Source organism: Pleuronectes platessa, chromosome 3, assembly GCF_947347685.1.
Source record: "Pleuronectes platessa chromosome 3, fPlePla1.1, whole genome shotgun sequence".
Taxonomy (NCBI): Eukaryota; Metazoa; Chordata; class Actinopteri; order Pleuronectiformes; family Pleuronectidae; genus Pleuronectes; species Pleuronectes platessa.
The window spans coordinates 15,106,693-15,128,467 of NC_070628.1; the positions used below are offsets into that span (position 1 = coordinate 15,106,693).

Below are 21,775 nucleotides of genomic sequence, written 5' to 3' on the forward strand. Positions count from 1 at the left end.
GTGCACATTTGGAGCCAGAGTCTGCACAGTAGCAATGGATGGAGTCGGGTGAGCGAGGTACTTGGTGAGTCTGTCTCAACTGTCTATGTCAAATGTCCCCTTCTTTTTATAGCATCAAATAACCGATTAAAAGCAAACTTACTGGAAAAACAGCACTTGAACCAGCATCAGTGCGAACTACCTAAAATTATTCTGATTATTCTGATTTTAAATTTGACTTTTTAGTTTGGTGGAGATCCCATCCACTAACATGGAGGAGGCGGAATTTATGACCTCAAGATGCTTTGGGTTCCCTTTTGGGAAGCAGTCATGTCATCCATCTTTCAAGGGTGGGACAGATAACGCGAAAGCATAAAAAATGACAAAGGAGTCGGACGCGTGGCAGTCGTCCTACCATCACAGGTACTTTATTATCACAAGTCAACCAACTGTATCAAAACTGCAAGAACCTCAAAACCAGTGTACATTGGCTCTGCTTTGGCTGCCCTCACCACAACAACTGTGTCATAACCAAATGCTTCGTTCAGGGTTTCATAACAAAAACAGAAATCTAAAGGCACATCTCTATTGTATTTACATTGCATACATGTTCGACATAAATCAAGTAAAAAGAGCACACGATCACGTGGCCACAGTGGCTTCGCTAAAGCGACCAAACTAAAGCTATCCCTAAAATACATATACAGCAAAACAGCAAATAGTTTCATATAAGTCACAGTATTCAAAGCCACAACTCTGCTGTCTGTTGTCCCCAAGGCATTTAAAGATGTGATCAAAGGCTGAATGTGAGCCAAAATGTCTCCCGCTGCTGATGTATCTGATGGTCAGTGCTAGAGTCTGCTTGATATAGACATGCACCTGGAAAACCTACCACAGAGATCAATACGCCTATGGGAAGATTAGATAGAGGTCAATACTTGGAGCTCAGTGCAGCGTTGTATACATTGTGTGTGTGTGTGTGTGTGTGTGTGTGTGTGTGTGTGTGTGTGTGTGTGTGTGTGTGTGTGTGTGTGTGTGTGTGTGTGTGTGTGTGTGTGTGTGTGTGTGTGTGTGTGTGTGTGTGTGTGTGTGTTTTGCAGGAAGGCTGTTAGTATGAGTGAACATGTTAGTAGCCTACAGTGTGTTTGGCTCACGTTCTTTGTGCAGTAAAAGGACAACATGATGAGGGAGGAGGGTTTTGTGTATTTCTTAGCTTTGTGTACGTGCGTATTAGTGTGTGTGTGTTTGTGTGTGTGCGTGCGTGTGTTAGACGTAGTCCAGGAAGACGTCAGCCGTGCTCTGCAGTAAAGGCTGATTGGGTGCTGTGGTGCTGCAGACAGAGCTCAGCCTCCTCGATGCCGCCCTCTGCTGCTCTGGATGACCTGGTGCGTTACTCAGCGTCAGGTACACCTGGAAACAAACAAACAAACAGACAAAAACACATATTTGTGGTTTATAGACGTTCTAATTGTCATTCTGTGATAAAGAAAATATGCCAAACAATAACCTTTTTATTTTAGAAGAAATAACATGAGTAGTTCTATCTTTTCTTACATACTTACGTTCTTGGTGTTTTCGGACAGTAGTAGTTCAGTCCTCTCCACCAGCTTCCTGAAGGACGGCCTCTTCAGAGGATCGTGGTTCCAACAAGACAGCATCATGTCATACCTGCAGAGGAACGACTGGTGTTAGTTTTTGACAAAGGGAATAAAATACTGCCCAAAGAAAGACATTCAATGCTGGTGACTATACATCTGTTCCCCAATTCATTGATTCATACATTTAATATTTAGTTTACCACCATTTTTATGTCTGCTTCCTGCTCCTTTCTATTTGTAGCTTGTGACACCTTTTTATGCTTTGTCACATTAGACTAACCTCTGCCAAGGCTAAAAGCCTATCTCACCATGTTAACCTTAAAACCTGGATTTGAAGGGTTCTTCCTCGGCCAGGCCCCGCCCCTCCAAAGAATTGCATAGAAACCGTTTCAGTAGTTTTTGCATGATTATGAAAACTAACAAACAAACAAACAAATACTTGCAGATGAAAACATCTGGTGAAGGCAAAACAGCAGGTGAACATTTTGAATAGTCACCACAATGAAAATGAATAAAATAAAAAATAAACTGTATTCATTCATATACTACTTTAAAGTGTCCTCATGGTGTGTTCATTGTCATAGTAAGAAAGATCGGTTATAGTTACAGCTGAATCAGTTTTTCATTGATTCAATTGATCGATTACCAGAAAATGAACTGGCAACTATTTTGATGTTTAATTAATCATTAAAGTGCTGAGCAGAAGTGGAGCAAAACAAATCGCTGGCTTCTACTTCTTCAGTGTGAGTGTGAAGGTCGAAGAAAACTTCTCGGTAACACTATGGAGATGAATGATTGATCGCATGCTTGTTTATAATCCTCAAATAGGAACACTTACAACTCAACGGGAGCAATTTCGGGCCGAGTCATCCTGTGGCCGTCTTGAATCCTCCTATAAAAGTCTGAGCCCACCTGCATCCCTGGGTACGGGCTATTACCTGGAACAGCAACACACAATATGATCGGACAAAACGGAAATCGGAAAAAACTGTGTCATAGATTATAATGATGAAGATTCCTCGAGCTACAATGGGGAAATCTAGAACTACAGCATGCATAAGAATCAATAGAATTGTGTATGATTCACTCCACTAAGTGATGTTGCTGAGGAGCGTCAGCGGAGCATCTAGTATGACCCCCCCTGTCCACTGAAATGGATTATAATAATGGCTCTGACGTTATAAAACAGATGCAACAGCAAAGCTTTGACTGGAAATGTTACCAAGGGAGAAGATTTCCCAGAGCAGGATGCCATAGGACCACACATCACTCTCATAGGTGTAGACACAGTCGAAGATGCTCTCAGGAGACATCCATTTGACCGGCAGACGAGCCTGCAGGAGGAAGAGACGTGAGGACATGGACAATGTAGAATGTATTTTCACTTTCAAATAGTGCATGTCCCTGCTCTGCGAGTGTATTTGCATATGGAGACTCTGAGCTGAGGCTGAGAAATCTGCAAAAAAGGACATCGAGAGGATTTGGACTCAAGGTCACTATATGGATTAGTGAATTAATCTGGAACTGTGAGAATTATGTTAGAAAAAGGAAGGAAGGAAGGAAGGCTAGTGCTTTATTTTGGAAGGTGAATTACCTTGTGCGTTTGAGGTATGCACATATATCGGTAGGTAGGTACGTAGTAGGAAGGAAGGTAGGAAAGAAGGAAAGGAGGTAGGTAGGTCAGAGAGACTTACATTTCCCCGCAGCACGTAGCTGGCATCAGTGGTGATGTCTCGTGCCAACCCAAAGTCACAGATCTTAGCCACCCTGCCGTGAGTCAGCAGAATGTTTCTGGCTGCCAGATCTCTGTGAATACACTACACACACACACACACACACACACACACACACACACACACACACGAGTGTTGACATTGTAACCGGTCTCCGCAGTGAATGAGTGAGTGGCACACAGCAAACGCATGCAAATCAGGCAAGTAAACCTTGTTACAAACACAAAAGCCAAACTGGCAGCACGTCACAAAATAAAAAAATGCACTGACACAATATGTCTGACAATGAAAAGACAAAGTAAGGCAGAGACCATGAGGCAGTTTGTACCGGAGCACTGCAAGCACTGGCTCAAGTGTTTCAGTAGGTTTATTTTCTTTTAATTGATTTGAGAATAAAATGACTTAAAACTGTTTGTGTGAGAGAAAATACAGTTTATGTTATGATCATTACACACACATATGTTTGTTGTGATATTAACTCAGTTTTATTTATGGCTTAAAGAACGGGCTGCTGCTGAGACTCAGGCTCAGCGCTCGGCATTAAAACTGTGTTTGTACCATGTGGGCACTTGTTTCATATAAATTAAGTAGCTTATATCATTACGTGCTATTCATCTGTTAAGTGTATTATCAATTAGCCTGGCACAGGAGATACGGCTGCAGGACTTTCTTCATCTGGGTGTCAACAGTACATGTCATTTTGTGATCTGATTTTAGAATGACAACTTTATGTGGAACACAGAAGAAAATGTGCTTCTTGACTTACTCTGGCATATTTTTTTTTGTTATTTATATGCACTGTCCCTAAAAAATGTATTTTATCAAATAAAATAATAATAAAAAGTCATATCAATTAAGCATTGTATTTACATTGTTATAAACAGGAGTGGAAGTATTCAACTGAAAGCACAGTCCACATTGTGCCTACCACGTTAATAAATGTAAAAGATATATAAAAGAAGAATAGTCTGGCCTTCAAGTTTGACCATTTCACGATAATTATAGTCTAGACATGGACAGATGAATTGGCTGATTTAATAAGAGAAGTAAAGTGCAGGGGGGGGGGGGGGGCATTCAAAGGCAGAGAAAAAGACAAGCTGGTTGTAATTTAAAAGTAAAAGAAAGAGTTTAGATTGTGAGGAAGCTGCTTCCATCTGTTTGCAGTGGTATCTACATAATCTGCTTATCATAAATGCAGCTCCACAGTGTTAAGCTCTGACTGTATGAACATTACTAAAGCAGACAATCCACAGTGTGTTGGCCCTGAACCATAATGATGTGCTCTATAAACCAGCAGCAGCATCTTCTGTAACGGCTCTATGAATATTAATACGAGTCTATAAAACACTTACATTCTTGGAAGTGATGTACTGCATCCCTTTAGCCACTTGGTAGGAGAAGCTGAGGAGATCTTCAGCATCCAGAGACAGCTCCTCTACGTCATCTGGGACAAAAACGTTTGCGATTGCCATCTTTAATAAATGAAACTTTTTCAAAAATGACAGGAAGTAGAGAATCCGAGGTTTTTCTACCTGACTGTGTGGGACGTTCTTTCTCAGAGGGACGCATCGGCATGTATCCTGTACCGGCCTCCTTGCTGCTACACAACCACACACGTGTAAGGGCCATTTATAGACATCAGTTGTTATAGCAATTACTATCAAGAATACACACACGCACACACACCTTGTAGACTCAGTTCGGTTTGAGACGTTGCGATAGTAACCATCACCAACTTGGGAATTGAGGAAGGACTCTCGCTTTCTGCGCAGGAAGTTGAGGAGGTCGCCATAGCAACAGTACTCCGTGATCACCAAAATTGGGCCTGGCAACAATAAAAAAAAAAAAAAAAAAGAAGAAGAAAGAAAGAAATGAAATCACGATCTGTGATTTTAAAACGACATGACAGCGTTTAACCATGGCAAAGAAACGCAAAGCTGCAATGATTAGACAAGAGAAGAAGAAAGACACGTGTGATGTCATGATTCCACAGCGTGTGTGTCCGCAGGCTGATCTCTGTGTTTGACATGTTGAACAAATGTGTGTCAGTGTCTTAAAATTAAGTTTGTATTTAACGCTTCAGAACATCCTCACGGAAAACCTCTCAAGTGTTTAGCGTTTCTCACTAACAACCAACTTGTGCATGTTTGCGTTCCCCTCCAATCTAAACGCTGCACTATAATCGATGCTAAGGGCTAGACGGGTGGATCCTATCGATCCACTGGAGGCTAAATTTGTGACCCGTCAAAGTGCATCACGTCCTCATATCTCAGCTGGTCCATACTCACTGTCCACTATCTGATTTTTAATAAAGACATGTGAGGTAGTAGAGCCAGAGTGCCGATACATTATCAAAAGGCTCCACACCCCAAAAACCCCCCGACCCCAAAACCCCCTCAGGTGTGAGTTCCTCTGGTGAGTGACCTTACTGACCTCCCACAGTGCAGGCTCCCAGCAGGTTGACGATGTTCACGTGGTTTCCAAGGTAACTCAAGACCTTCAGCTCTGACATCAGCGCCTCCTTCTCCGTGGAGTGAGCGTTGGCTGAGATGAGATCATCACAACATTTATACACCCGACACAGCAATTTAAAAACATTCCATTAAACAACTTTATTATGATACATTACTGTGTATGACATCAGCAGATTGTTAGCTCCGATGCATCTGGGTGTATTCTCTATTTTAATGCTGTGGCTGGTCAAGGTAGAGTTTTATTTATAGTTAGATTTGCTGCTTCGCTTGCACAGAATAATGGAAGTGAACAGGAGGTGAAGTTTCACCATGGCTCGGTTGTTTATGTGTGACCGCGCCCTAAATGGCATTTCTGACCACAACCATCAGTGACGCTGGGTGTCATCAGGAGCTTATCAGGCCTGAAACTTTCACCCATAGAGGGCAGCAGATCAATGCTTTTTTTGGGGCTGGATGTTAAATTTCTCTTTAAGTGCAGTACTTGGGTAAATCTCATAAGTTACTCTTCCCACTATGCACTACTATGTTGTTACGACACACACACAGGGACACACTTACGTTTGAGCATCTTAACAGCGACAGTTGTGACAGTATCCGCAGAGCAGAGTCCGTACGCTGTGGCCCTCACCACCTTTCCAAAGGCCCCAGAGCCCAGGGTTTTACCTTCAGGAGCAGACACCAACACAAGCAACAGTGAGACGTCGGCACACGTGTCTTTTCACAATGTAAACATACTGTTCATGACTAAGCCACCTGTCATACCAAAGCGCAACTTCTGTCGAGGAAACTCCCATTTGGAGTCGTACGGCAGCTGCGTCGGGTCAATGTATATGTAATTGTTGCCGTGGATACTCTCGATGACCTTCCACTGGATTTGAAACTTTGGTTTCTGTGGTAGTTTGGAGAGGAGAGGAGAGGAGGGGAGGGGGGGTGGGGGGCAGGGATTTATGCAGAGAACATGATTTAGACCAGTTTCCTGAGATTGTTGCCTTTTCTCATCTTTGTTTTTTCTCATCGCCCTTCTATCCATTTTTCAGATTACTCACTGCACTATGAGTCTTTCCCCTGACGATCCCAATGTGGATGCATATACTAGTTCTCGAGGGCTCTGATTCATCTAAATGTAATTGGAGCAGCATGCTGCTGGGGGGGGGGGGGGCATTAATGGCTCGAGGCGTGATCATGATGTCCAAAAGGCCTTTAACTGCATGTCTGCTTGCTAAATGGATGATTGATTCATTTGAGATTCATTAGGACACATTCATGTTGATTAAAAAGGAAGATCTGACGCACATCGTTTCCACATGTGGCACAAGAACTAGTCTGACCGCCTGTAACTTTAACATACGACAAATAACATGGAGGCCCGTGTCATCAGCAAATGACAAAAAGCTGTTGCAGCCATTTATTTTCCTACGACGCAAACTGCATATCAATGCTGCTGTTCGAGATTTAATATGGATGACTATAAAATGTTATGGATTTGAATAGGATTAATGGCAACAGACGTATTTGCTGTATAAGATTTATTACCCCTGTTTCACCCAGATGGAAATAATTCATAAAGCTAGTGATATGTGCAGCGTGTGTGTGACTTATTTCCTCTGTTACCTGCATGTACTTGTACAGGAGCACCAGCAGAATGAGGCTGAGTAAGATGCCGGTCGCCACCATGCCGGTGAGAAGAGGAGTGAAGAGTTGATGGGGGACAATGCGTTCTGAGGAAACACACACCAACCAGAGAACCCACGATCAGAAATCACACCCAGCTTTAAGAATAAATGACAGTGTACTGGTCATAACACACACACACACACACACACACACACACACACACACACACACACACACACACACATATGGTCACATCCTTTCCCCCCTGCTGTAAAACAGACAGCTGCAGCAGTGGTGTTTGTTAGTGTGACTAGGATTAGCAAGGCTACATCATATAATCCCAGCCTGCATAGTCAGCATTCACTAATCTTATTCAATCTGTACCCAGTAACCACACACCCGGCCTCCACAGACACAGGGTCAGGGGGTTCGGGTGGCTGCGTGTCTTTGAGTTTGTTTACTATGTGTGTACCGATGCAACGGTCTCTGTGGCGTGGTACAAATGAGATTAATATCTCCACACAGGCAGCAGAGCCTCTACTCTGTTCTCTACTGTGTGTGAGTGTGTGTTTGTGTGTGTGAGTGTGTGAGAGTTACAGATTCAGTATCGTACCACTGATGGAGAACAGCGTGTAGGCCTCTTCCCCCTCCGCCCCCGCCACACACTCCAGGGTGTGGTAGTGTGCGTGCTCCTTGCTGACGTTCAGTCGGCTCTCGACCTCGCTCCTGCCAAACGCAGACTCCGTCACCATGGCAACCTCCGGAGTCTCCGATTGGGTGGCGTTCGGCAGATGTGAGCACCTGTCGAAAGGTTATAAAGATGTTAGAGGTCACTGTTTGATACAATTTTCATTTTTAGAATATAGGACCAGATGGTGGATATCCCTAGTATACGATTGAAGGCTACCAGTATATGTTAGCATGTGTAAGTAGCCACCAGCGAATGTAAGGGACGTGACTTCAGTTGTTTTGTCCTTGGAATCAACAACACAGGCCGGATTTAATGGTTCGCTGATGCTTAAGGTAAATCTGACTGGCTACTGGCTTGTATGGCAGTACTATGAAAACCATGTGGCTCGCTCACTAGATCAGATGTCATTACCTCTGTGCCTTTTTCCAACCAAACACTGTCCCATTTCAGAACATAGGACAATTTGAAGAAAATCCCTTGTACGCTCAACCTCACTAATTAATACCTACCACCAGTTAAGTTAGTGGCTGTTAGTGACATGTCTTCTGATGTTTACCTTAGCTTCATCCCCTGTTTCTTCCTTTTAATCCTCTTCTAAGGCCTAACACCAGAGCCCTTATTTTTTCACAGTATAAGCATATTTACACCACTGGCCATTTACGTTTTTCTTATATTCATCACTAATACTAGAGAATTTCTGCAGTCTTTTGCCTATTTTTTCTCACTTTTGTCACTTCTGTTTTCCAATAATACCAAAATTATTTTATTTCCCAAATTCTTACGTTATCGTATCTGACCAACTGAGTCCCTGGATGCTGTTCTCTAAAAACAAATCTATCTTTTTTTTCCGGGCTGCATTTCATCAGTCTATGTTCATGGTCTAAAGAACACAGCATAAGTGCATTTAGTTCTGTGCCACTGACTTTTCGAAAAAGGGTTTTGTTTTTCCAAAGCACAAAATGAATTTCCCCTGTGATGAAAATGCAATGCTCCAACAATGCACCTGACACACCTCATTTTAACACTAACACAACCCCATGGTTTCTCTTTATGTCTTTATTGAAATTGCATCAGACAATATCTTAGATTATCAAACCCGAAAACCGTCATTACAATGTACAGAAGGCGATAGCAGCCATAATCGCATTATTCACAGAATTATCAGTTATCTTGAGATTAAGGGTTAATTATCTGAGTAGAACCATGTTGTTTTCTTTCTCGTGGTTATAGGATAATTATCTGGGGGGGAAATTAAATGTTTCTTGAAAGAAAAGAGAGTCCCTTGTTGTTTGTCTTGACTATATTAGTGATGTCATCAATAGATCTATCAATTACCTCAGACGAGATTCACAAACGACCGCAGCGCAACAGACAATACACAATTAGGTTTGTTTGTCTGATTGCAAATGAGACGCATCAGGATTGCTAATCATTTGTAAACAACACTGTGATTGGAAAAACATGAGGATAGGCTCCAGCTGGTAGAGCAACAAAACAAAGCATTAAAGACATCATTAGGTTTGCTCCCAGCTCATCAGAGTAGCTGGGTGTCATCGTCTTTCCGACCTTATTTTAATGTAAACAATTTGATCACGTAAACAAAGCAATTTTATAAAAGTGTTGTTATATGTTTTTCATCTAGTATACCTGGTGTGGGGCAGCTCACAGAAATACCAGCTGATTTTCGGCACTGGATAACCTGCAGCTATGCAGCGCACCTGTCCATCAACAGGCCCCTCCTGAGCGATGATAACAGGCTTACCTAGCAGAGGCAACACAGAGACACAGGTGTATAACACACAGTACATGCCATACAGTAGATACTGGTAAGATGTTTATATTTCAGTCAGGAACACTTTGTCATGTTTTATTTATTGCACAAATGGGAATAGAGTTATGCTTGGCGTGGATGGCTCTATCACCCCTCAGTAGGCATAGCAGGCAAGAAACAACTGTTCAAGAGCAAATGAGCTGTATTTCAAATCCATCAGTGGATTACGTGAGCTGTTGTCAGACATTCACAACTTTTTCCAAAGCTGTGCTCCAATTAAACACAAGGGTCTAGTGCGAGAGTGACTTACTGCTGACGTATACGTGGAATGAATGATCGACAGATGCATCCTCGTGACTGGCTGAGAACTTGTAGATCCCGCCCTCTGAGCCGAGGACCCTCACCAGCCTCAGCTCGCTGATGTATCTGATGAGACAATGGTACATTTCAGAATCTGCTTTCCAGGTGTATTTACAGGGGATCCCTTTGGCGCTCTGTAAACCTCCTCTACCTGTATTTGCGGTGGTGGATGGTGATGACGTGCTCCGTGGTGTTGAGGAGCCGCTTGCCGTTGTAAGACCAGGACAGAGAGCGGGGCGAAGGGTAGCTGTCTAATTCTACTCTGAGGCTCAGGCTCTCCCCCTCTTTAACATCCGCCTGGACCGGACCTGGACTTCCTTTCATGGTGATGAACCCCTGATCTGGAGAACAGAAATATGCATCAAGGAAAACGTGACGTGTGTATATTATAACTCCAATAAGTAAATAAATATCTCCATTTTCTTGCAGGACATACTTAATATTCTTGCTTATCTCAATGCTCTATTTTCTTTTTAGTTAGTGATAACCTACATTCCCGCACAATCGGAGCAACAAAATGATATATTAACAACTGTACAAAATATGTGGAGAGAAGCTAGAAATGAATAAAAGCCTGTAAATAACAAAAATGTGCTGAAGACTGTCTATTATTTAGCAGGGTTACACAAGAACTACTTTTAAGGAAAGTTGTTGGCATGATTTGGTATGAGCCAAAAAAATAAACCCATTACATTTTAGTGTGGATCAGGGGAGCGGATCCAGGATTTACTTCTAGTTTAAACACATTAACTGTATTCATCTATCCCTAATCTATGATTGTGGACATACTTGAAACATTGTGGAGCACGATATAAGACAAATGATACCAAAAACAACAGAGGGACACACAGTGAAGGAGTATACTAAGCCAGTGCATGATGGGAGGGTTCCCGACACAGGCTGACTCATGCAGGATCTCAGTTTTGGCTGTCAACTTGTTTTTCCTTCATTTAAAGTGTGAAGCCAAGATAAATTCATCCAGGATTAACAAGAACAATTCTCAAACCGCAGCCGAAGAATCTGATAAGCTGAATTAGACTTTAAATTAACATTTCCGCCTGAATTAGTCAAAGCCACATTTTAAGAAAAGGTCATGTCAAGTTGAAAGTTGAATTTTTCACTTTTTCAACGTATCATCAACTTTCAATTTGATATCGAGTGAACAGATTTTGGAAAGGAGAAGGACCCAGACTCAAAGGTTGGTTTGAGTTTGTTTTGTTGTCATCATTTTAAGTATCTCGTAGTTGTTTTGTGTCTCTTTGTGGTAGGATGAATTGTTTTTGTAAATGTCTCATTAGTAGGGATTGTGAGGCTCTGGCCCATTGACTCCGTAGCCCTTAAGGTTTCCATTAGGTCCATTAAGACCATTCGGTAAACCATCCGTTCATCTGGTGATATATCACCTATATATAAAATGTTGTCATGTTTGACATATACCCACTCTGGTGTGGTAAAAGGCTGAGAAGATTGTGCTGGTGTTTACCTCTTTGAGTGAAAGGTTTGGGTTCGGAATCCAAACTAGACAAACTTTAATGTTAATGCACTTTCCTTATACTCACCACGGATGTCCAGCTGCAGCGATACAGCACTGGAGCCTCTCTCATTGTGGGCGTAGCAGCGGTAGGTGCCTGAGTCTGATTGGTCGACGCCTGTGATGAAGAGCGTGGTGCCGCGTTGATAACCACGGGAGCCGGACAGGATGTGCGAGGCCTGAGATTCATTAGGATGCTGCAGGACATCAGGGAGAAAGGTGAGAGGTGCAACAGGTGAGATCACACAGATCCAGGGCTTTGAATGCATCATGCCTAAATATTTATTTTACTACTTTAAAAAATGCCACCCACCTTTATAATTTCCTGAAGATTTAAAGAACTTAAATCAGAATGTTGTTTCCAAACTACTCGGGTCAGACTTGTTATAGTAGAAGATTTTTTTTAAATCAAATTTTATTAAGCTTTTGCCTTAGAAAATATGATCACAAAATAACCTCAGTCATCTCTGTGATAGCTAAAGCCAGAGTCTGTACTGGGTCAGGTACCTGCTGGTAGAACTAGGCCATAACCCAGTTGATGTGAGTTACTGTGTAAGTAGCACAAGCTTTTAATCCCAAGAGACGATTCAGGTCATGGATCATATGTTAACTCAGGGCAGATCCGGATTTTACTTGGAGTTAAATGCTGGTATAGGGTCGGGTCTGGTGTGGACCTTTTGAGGGTGCAGGCAGAGGCGGGTTTGATATGGATTCTGGCTACAGTCCGACCACTACATCTCACCGCAGCCGACATATTAGCTGTATAACCTGTTTTAGAGTATAAAAGGTAAAGTCTGCCACCCAGTCATGGACACATAGGACAACCACTCGATCCCTACATCGAGCTCACCGCTGATGAAGGGAAGTCCCACTTGAGGCTGAACTCTGGGTTGACGTTGCTGGAGCTGCAGGTCAGGGCAAACTGATCTCCCTTCCTCAAGATGACCCTGTCTTTCTGGGACAGCGTGATCACCGGCGGCACCAACGGAACTGGATCGAGAAATGGGAAAGGGACATCGTCATAACTGGTCCAGTTGGGGTCCTCATCCAAACCAGCGCACTCATAAAAACCATCCACCATCTTGCTCTTACTATATTTATTTCCAGGACATTAAATAACGGGGTCACGTGGGGCATGACCCTTTGCACTTCTCGAAGAAAGTTATTCATGAGACCGAAATTATTTTATTGTGGTGTATAGTATTCCTATAATCATTGTACATCACTTTGGATTAAAGAGGGTGGTAAATATTTAATGAAAATGCTGCTGAAACAAAATATGATGACTTCATACTAAAATAAAAACATAAAAAATGTATATTTGATGTTACTAGTGTGTCTTTAAAGGCAGTGAATGTTTAATTAGTGCAGAAAACACACACTATTGCAGATGTATACTCACATGACTATACACACAAGTACAGTACTTGCATATGCCAACACTTGTACACACAGAAGTTCCATGTTGAATCGGCTAACGTCACTCCGACAGCAGTGTTTGTTAAAGGCTGTGCTAATTCTATTTACCCCAAACGCGGCCTTCATGCACCGTTACAAAGCTTTGTTCAGTATGGCCACTCTAATCCCTCCGCTCCTCCCTCCCTCACGTCTCTGTTCTCGCTCTCCCTCTCCATCATTTCGAAAAGGACACCTCGCCACGACGCCCCCCCCCCCCCCCCCCCCCCCCCGGCTCGTCTCTGCTCTGTCCTCTTTTCACCGCAGACCAGACTGAAAGTGCTGATGCAGTGCAGAGGACAGACAGCAACATGATCACCTTCCACTGACGTCCAACGGAACTGCTTTTATGTTTACATTTCATTTTAATAAACTTCATAAGAAAAAAATAAAGCCTGTAGCCAAAACGCCTTTTTGTAAGACATGTCTAGATTTATAGTTCTGCCTGTGGCTTTAGAGGTGATAAATGGGACTGGATTGAAATATCTACTTAATAAAGGAGCTGGAAACATTGTCAAACATTCATGGGCCCCAGAGGATGAATAACCCCAACTCTCAAGTATCGCAACGTATTGACGCATGATTCTCTTTCCTTCAAACCTCTTCATTTTCTCTTTCTTACGACTCTCAGCTGAATGTCTAAGATCTGTGGACATTGATTGTCGCCCTCTGCAATTATCGGAGCCGCTATTCTTCAGCTTTTTTATAATCGTTTGAATCAATACTTCTTTTTAAATCTAACCGCTGTTAAAGTAAATCAATATTAAATATTGGCTTCACCGGCCCTAATGCAGCTGCCTCCACCTTTCTGTTGTCACCTCTACCAGATGCTGAATTTGTCATAAACATCAGGGAGAGGGATTTGAACACTAAGCTAAAGTAAGCAGCAGATCTGAGTGGTGTGTAAACAACTGTGGAATAGAAGAAGGAAGAGTCCATGGGCAGAACTAGTAAAAGTTTAAATATACAGCCTGTGATAAGCTGCTGTAATGAAGAAAAAAAACTGGGTAGAGATCACAGAACATTATATATTGAGATAGAGTTTTTAAAAGGCGTGCTTCGAGTTCACAATAACACTCTCCACAGCACAACAACAGAAACACCCGGACACCACAGCGGGTGCCCATAAACTTCATGTAGTCCACTTGCGTTAAAGTTTGAGTTACTGTAGATCTTATCACCAGGATTTGAAATTCTACTACTAATACATATCGGTTTCATATACTGGTCACTTTTTATCTCTTTATCTCCTCCCTAACTTGACAACCCCTGAGGATACATAGCAGTCGACCCCCTACAGTAAACATTGTACGAATCCTTAAGGTCTGCCCCTCTGTGAACGCTTCACTGCAGCTTCTCCTCTTTGGATGGATCATCGCTGCTTCTTGCTTAACCCACAGGCTGACTGTTGTTTACAAAGTGGATTGAACTTTTAGAAAAAGTCCTTCAGGAAACTGAGTTGAACAGAAATTGAATCAGCTCCAGCTCTAATTTGTTTTCACTGCCAATTAGCCGATGTTGGCATGAAGCTCAGGGTGGAGTGTGCAGGATGTAGTGGCATCTAGCCGTGAGCTCGCAAACTACAGAGTGAATACCCCTCGTAGCATGTTGGAGAAAAACAATCTTTCAAGGGCCAATGTTTGGTTTGTCCACTCTGGGCTACTGTAGAAACATGGCAGTGTAACATGGCAGACTCTGGGGTTAGGACCCACTCTCTATGTATACATGGCTTATTCTAATGCAGGGAAAACACAAACACAACTATTCTTAGTCTCAGGTGATTATACACAATGTTCCATAATTAACCACCCCCTCTACACGCACACACACACACAGCCCACCAACGGCTTATGTTTTTCAAGCAATGGCAGGATCATGAGCAATATTGTGTCTGGATTTTGTAGAGTTTGTCTTTCACGTATGAAGAACGCAGCAGGAGATTGTTCCGGGTCAGACGTGTTTTACCTCAACAGAAAAATGTCTGTGCCATTCAGATCTATGTGTTTTCCAAGTTGACATATTTGATGTGTATGCCACCTCTTTCCATTCTGAGGTTGTTGTGTTTTTTTTTGTTTTTTTTTCCGTTTCGCTTCCATGCTGAGAAAGAAACGTCATCCACACGCCCTCGTGCTTACTGGGAATTCTCCTGCTCTATTCTCACATGGGCTCACTCGCACATTCTCTAAACATTTGACTTGGGGGCTGGCCGAAGAGTTCAGTGGCAACTGACTCTGACAATTGCCTTCTCACATACAGCCCCTCTGGAAATTTTCAGGAAAATGTCTGGTATTCATTGCGTGTCTGAAAAGAGCTTCAGGACCCGAAAACATCAGCAAAGGCAACTGCTTTGACTTCTCATTGAATAACTACCAGGAGCGATGAGCTACTTTTAGGCTAAAAATCAACCATGAAACTTAACCCTGACCTTTCAGTATCGTCCCATTATGTAACTTTTCTGCAAAGATGACTGAAGCCCTTTTTTTTTATTTAATTTCTCTCTGCACATAAAGCTTTCAATCTATCTTTTTCTTTCTACTTACTTTAGCTCAATCATCTTCCATGTGAGAAATCCAGTACAGCTATGCCGCATGGAGAACCACTTAAACATGTATGAAATTCAGCAACATGAAATATAGTCGTGAAAACAAACAAATATCCATCATATCTTCCTTACCGAGTCGTACATCCACAGTGTATTGGGTAGATGTCACTTTGAGTCCATGCAGTTGTCCCACACAAACATAGCAGCCCTCGTATTCCTTTCTCACGTTGCTGATGATGACACCTCGCTGGAGGTTGCTGCGGAAACTCATATCAAAGGGCAGGGGTCGTCCATCGCAGGTGTCCAACGCCAGGTGTGTGACCTCGGGGTCGGTCACAAGACAGGGGATGGTGCAGTCCTCACCTGCACGCACCAGGATGACGTTCACCATGGTGCGCTGGAAGGCATTATGGGTATCTGAGGGCGAAGAAGAGAGACGGGACCGGGGATTAATAGATGATGTTTGAACGAGCACTCGCAGGCTTCTTCCTCCATCGCCATCAACCGACCTTTCACATAGACGTAGATGGAGCTGTGTTCCTGGGTGCTGTTGTTGACACACACATAGCGGCCCATGTGGAAGCCCTGCACCGATGGCACCTTGACATAAGCTACCCCGCCATCTTCCACCTCGCCCTCCAGCCTGCGGGACCTCTCCCACTGCCACCTCAAGCTGGGTGGGGCGCCAGGCGTGGTGGTGTTGTCGTGGCAACGCAGCTCCAGCTTCCCCCTCTTGGGAACCACTATGTGAGGCCCCCTGGGGGAGATGACTGGCTCGCACCACACTGGAACAGAGGGCAAAACAGTATGGTTGATGATTTATGGTGGTCCTGGATGCTGCTTCAGCGTTAAGTTTCGATAAAGATGAACAGATTCATGTAGATTCATTATTGACAGTTCATCACTTGAAAGAGCAAAAACTGAAAGGGGGTGAGTATTGGAAGAAATATCGGAAAATAATGAAATAAACGCTAATTACAATTTACAAAAGCTCAAGATGATTTGAGGAAATTGCTTTTTTTTTATGACCGTCGGTGGAGGAGACATTAGGAAAACCAGCAAATCCTCAGAACAGAGAGACTGTTACCAAACAGAGGTTGATATTTTTTTATTGAAAATGACTTCAATGATAAATGAACAGACGGAATTGATTGGAAGTTGAAGAATTCATGCTGTTGATCAATTGATTTTAAGCTCGATCGACTCAATTGACTAATCCCATGAATTCTACAATGTGTACAAAAGCGACTAATGCGACGGTTAAATAGGATGGTTTGATTTGCCCAGAGCCCCTTAAGACAGGGTGCCATCTAACCACCACAGCTCAATTGCATGATCAATAATTATGAGCTGTCCATCCGCTGAGTAATCACACAATACTCAAGGCCCCTAGATTCCATTTGCTTAAGCTGAGTAAACTAAACTAACATTTTCAACCCCCCCCCAAGGTTTCCTTTCTTTTTTGTTGCAGGTTTCCACATGATAGGCCCCATTTCAAGATCGGGATTTTCATGTGACTGTTGTGCCTTCAGGCCTGGCAGGGGCTGGGAAAGCAGCAGGGCGAAAGGCATGTGGAGGCAAAGAGGCTCCCCCTCTATTCTAATACCTGTGGGTTTACAGGCGGTAACGTTTTAAAGATGATATCTGAAAGCCTGTTTTGAGGGCAATAACGGGATTTGTCTCAGTAGGAAAATAAAGGTTTTAGCACAGAACCTGAGGCTGTTACATGACTAAACAAATAGTTTTCATGGCAGTTGCCAAAGCTGGTAGATGTCAGGCTGCTGCAGGGTGTGTGTGTTTGTGTTTAAAGATGTGGCTCATCTTTCGTTCTGTCTTCTTTTCCCGGCTGCCGAGCTCAGGCCACACAACCTTTTCCTCTTTTATTTTGGTCGGATAAATAATGCATTAATTACACACACACACAATCACACACACACACACACACACACACACACACACACACACACACACACACACACACACACACACACACACACACACACACACACACACACACACACACACACACCTGTTGAGGCATCTCCTCCTCCAGCACCTCCAGACAGTTGTTATGCAAATGGATCCTGATATGATCAGTAAACTTGAGCCAGCAGATTGCGCCGTTAAACCACAACGTAAACCTCAACCACATTAAACAAAGAACACTGTATTTATGAGCTGCAGTAAAGTGAAATAGTTGAATTAATGGACTTCAAACATTGTCAGTGCTAAAACGTGATATAGTGATTTCTGTATCCTGGTTTAAAGACAGACTCCAGAGACAAATGTGGTGGAAAGACAAAATTGCCTCATCATAACAGGTGATGAGCGCATAAAGAATAATTTATTCACAAACTCTCTACTAGAGGCATGTCATACTTCCATGTCCCTGTCATAACGGCAGTAAAATACAATTATTTGTGAGATAAAGAGATAAAATAATGTCATTAATTTGAAGGCAGAGCGACGAAATCAACATTTTGGCATCATCACATTGATTTCTCTAATTTTGGAGCGGTTTTCTTACCTTCTAGTGGCAGCCAAAGAAGATGCGAGGCAAAAACAACCCAGTGGCACCTCATGATCGGGTGGTTTGTGAAGCCGTTCACTCTCTTCCAAGCGCCCCAACTGCAACAACAACCATCCTATGTGCTCTCAAAATAAAGAAAAGAAACAAACGGAAGACACGCCAGATCCCGTCCACTGTAATAACACGAGTCCCAAGTCCCGCCTGCGTAAAGCGCGCACTATAACACAATGGTCAGGCTGAGCGCGTCTCCAGACCCCCCCCCCTCCGCACCTCCCTGCTGGATTTCACTGGAGCTTAAAGACACAGCAGCAGCGCCTCCTCTCCCCCTCATGGCCCTGCCTGCACGGATCCCTGCTGCTGCCACTCCTTGCTGCCCCGCATCGGCTGGAGACTGGCCAAGGTGATGACTCGGATATTACCAGGAAAAACAAAAACAAAACACAACGCACGGCTCTCTCGCTCCAAGCCACCTTCAACGCCTTTTACGCAGCCATTACGCACAACCAAATAGTAAGGAGGTGTGAAGAGCTGATCCAATATGAACAACAACAAACAAAAGGGCACGATTTGAGGATTTTGTGAGATCAATGTAAATATGATACAGCTCACACACACTGTGATAAAGCAGTCAACAGGCCTCTTGTCGCATCTCCTGGGCTGCTGCTGCTGCTGCGGCTGTTGTGACGATGATGATGGTGATGATGGTGATGATGATGATGATAGCAGCTCGCACTTGGCAGGAGTTTCCCTCATGCAGAGGCTCCTTCACTTTCTGATGCACTTCACGGTCTCATGTTTCCGAACCAACTCTCTAATCAGCATCGTCTCAGTGGTCTCACTTTGCCCATGTTTACATCCTATAGGAGTCAATTAAACACTCACAGTGTGGTGGTGTGCCGTGCGCAGCCCCAAGCCTGTTTCCAAGCATGCAGGATTTGATAACCACAACGACCGCACTGGAGATTGAAGGTTCATGGTTTTACAATCACATCAAGTTAATACTGTCATAAAACTATAGTCAAATGTCGGTATGTAAATAGAAACAGGTTTTGCTCGCTGTAATCATTCCTGAGTGTTTTAAACATCCCTTCCCACAGGGCTCGCAATGTGAGCCATTGAAAAAAAAAAAAACTAAAGCTCTAATTCAGCTTCAGATAAATGCTTCAGGGAAAGTTAGTCAACTGGTTTAATTAACAAAGAGGTTTGTTTGTTGGTCGGTTGGTTTGTCAGCAGCTCAACACAAAGCTACTGAACAGATTTCCATGAAACTCGGCTCGAGTGTGTGACATTGGCCAAGAAATACCCCATTCAATTTTGGCACATTCGTAAGAACTGTTGGATCCGGGAAATATATGTTCACTTTCTTTTACATCCTGATGGAGAAATTCAGGCATAGTTAGGGAGCTGATATCTATGAGTGGGTGAACTTCCATGCATCTTGATTTAATGACTGTTAGGCCTAGGTGATGGAATGGTCTTTACTGAGTGCAATTCTACTTTATTTTTTAACGATCAGTACAGGCTGAAGATTTGGGCATGGGCATCGGACCATTGTGTTTAAACAGACTTTTAAAACGTGTGAAACTATCCTTTGCCAAAATGACAACATGCATGGTTCTAAATAGAAATTGAAGATTTGCTATAGTTCCCCCCCCCCCCCCCCCCCCCATGAAAATGAAAAAAAGTTGGTAAGCTCTTCATCAAGAAACCAAATGTATTATGGTGCAACTAAAGCCCTACGTTTTGATGAGGTATTTTTAAAACCACAAACTTTGCTGTTTATTCAATTGCTGTTTATGCACTTCATCAGGTTAGATATGGGTTGCACTAATGGATATTACAGATCTTTGAATACTGTAATTAAATCCAAAACAACTTTCTAGATTCTACAAGTAGTTGACTCTTTGCGGAGCCTCCTGGTGGATAATGGAGCCAAAGAGGCCATTTCATTTGCTTTGTCTTGTGTCAATGCTACAAATGTGGGTATTTGCACTGTTTTGGTTTTGTGATGGTTTTGTGTGCGTCTCATTTCTTGCTCTATGTGTGTGTCTTCTGTTAGTCGAGTTGAAAATGTAAAAAAAAATAAGAGTACACTGGGGTCATTGTGTGTGTGTGTGTTTTTTTCCCGTGGACACATGATTAATCTCGACCTCACTGCATTGCCCTACAGCCTTTCTCAGCACATGATAGAAGGACGAGGCTAAACAAACTCGAGTGGAGGCAGAACATCACATTAATTGATTTCTTTTGTACTAAATTAATTTGTTTATCCAGCCCGATTTTCTGGAAACATGCGAATAGTGATGGTTCCCTCCTCGACAGAGATATAACTGTAGGGGGAAACTCATTCGTTCTGCTGATCAACTTTGTCCTAGTTTTTGTTAACAAAGATAAGTGGGGCTACAGTCCAAATAGACACATCCATGTTTTTTGTTGCTGAAAATAGACTTTAAGTATGAGTAGCCTCAATATGGACCCTTTGTGGAGTGCATGAGGATAAATGGGGTGGAGTTAACGTAGTGAAAGAGGGGGCAGTAGAAACCAAGCACGAGCTTGAGGAAAGATGTTTAGGCCATCAGCGATGCTCTGAGGGGTTTTACATATTTGCGCCACAGAAAAGGTTTTAGGGTCAACTTTGTAATGTGGTCACACGCCTGATGTAAAAGATCATATAAGGATCATATAAGTAACACAGTGTTCTGTACTCGTCTGGGTCTTAGTCAAATTAAAATTACATTAATAGGCCGTATTCACAAAGAGGCCATTTTCCGACCTTCTCATTAGTTCACTGCCAGAGAATGAGTAAGAGTAATTCCCAGAATAACAAACTGCACTGCCAGATCAGATAAACTCTTCACCTTCACCTGGCGGTTAAATATTCAGCGTTCAGACAAAGGAGACCTGCACCTCAGGGTGTCAAAGTTCTCACACACACCTGTCCACCAGCGCACGGTCCAGCTGCCCATATGCTCTGTGAAGATGTCACCGCGTGTGTTTGTGCGTCCGTCAGGATGGTCCATATGTCCACCCTCCACTGGGCTTTACATGTCATCTGAGCAGTTTCTTTGGCTATTACATTATTCATTACTGAGGTGAGTGTCTATAGCAGCAGATCTGAGCTGACTCACTATGACTGTGTGAGTGTGTGTGTGTGTGTGTGTGTGTCTGTGTGGACCCACACCATGACTCACTCAGTGCTTTTAGACAGATGAGGACAGCGGTCTCACAAAGGGCAACGGAGGTTTTATTCTTGAAAAATAGCCACTTAGATCTGATTACGTAAGGAAAAACATATCTCTCTCACTCTTCTTCCCTCTCTTCCCTCTCTCTCTTCCTCCCTCGTTTCCCTCTCTCTTTTCCCTCTCTCTCTGTCCTCTTTTATGCCTTTACAGTGACGCACACACACATCCTGATTCAGTCACCTAATAAATGAAGCTGTATTTACGCTCCCAGGCCTTTCGTACATACACCTTCTTTGCCTGTTGGCGCCAAACCAA

General features: G+C 43.0%; 1 protein-coding gene across 2 annotated transcripts; it reads right to left on the reverse strand.

Moving 5' to 3' along the window:
- Window positions 1–379: 379 nt before the first annotated feature.
- On the reverse strand, window positions 380–18,513 carry kitb (KIT proto-oncogene, receptor tyrosine kinase b). 2 transcript variants are annotated; one of them, XM_053417829.1, is made up of 21 exons: window positions 18,276–18,513; window positions 16,258–16,533; window positions 15,881–16,165; window positions 12,602–12,741; window positions 11,780–11,948; window positions 10,372–10,561; window positions 10,171–10,286; window positions 9,737–9,851; window positions 8,012–8,199; window positions 7,396–7,502; window positions 6,547–6,673; window positions 6,343–6,447; window positions 5,744–5,854; window positions 4,997–5,135; window positions 4,843–4,907; window positions 4,663–4,754; window positions 3,272–3,394; window positions 2,800–2,911; window positions 2,416–2,515; window positions 1,542–1,647; window positions 380–1,389 (listed from the first exon to the last, which is right to left on the reverse strand). In XM_053417829.1, exons 1-21 carry the CDS (start codon window positions 18,328–18,330, stop codon window positions 1,246–1,248), a joined length of 2,865 nt encoding a protein of 954 aa, XP_053273804.1. In that variant the 5' UTR covers window positions 18,331–18,513; the 3' UTR covers window positions 380–1,245. The 2 variants fall into 2 exon arrangements, with proteins under 2 accessions (XP_053273804.1, XP_053273803.1); XM_053417828.1 differs by having other exon boundaries at window positions 4,843–4,910.
- Window positions 18,514–21,775: the final 3,262 nt, after the last annotated feature.

What these genes read in the sequence shown, in the direction of transcription:
- kitb (XM_053417828.1), bottom strand. Translation starts at nt 18,330, where the DNA reads ATGAGGTGCCACTGGGTTGTTTTTGCCTCGCATCTTCTTTGGCTGCCA. An exon ending in CACGCTGTTCTCCATCAGTG is followed by an intron (nt 7,503 to 8,011) that starts GTACGATACTGA and finishes GTGTTTCCTCAG; the next exon opens with AACGCATTGTCCCCCATCAA. An exon ending in TCGACAGAAGTTGCGCTTTG is followed by an intron (nt 6,448 to 6,546) that starts GTATGACAGGTG and finishes CTGCTCCTGAAG; the next exon opens with GTAAAACCCTGGGCTCTGGG.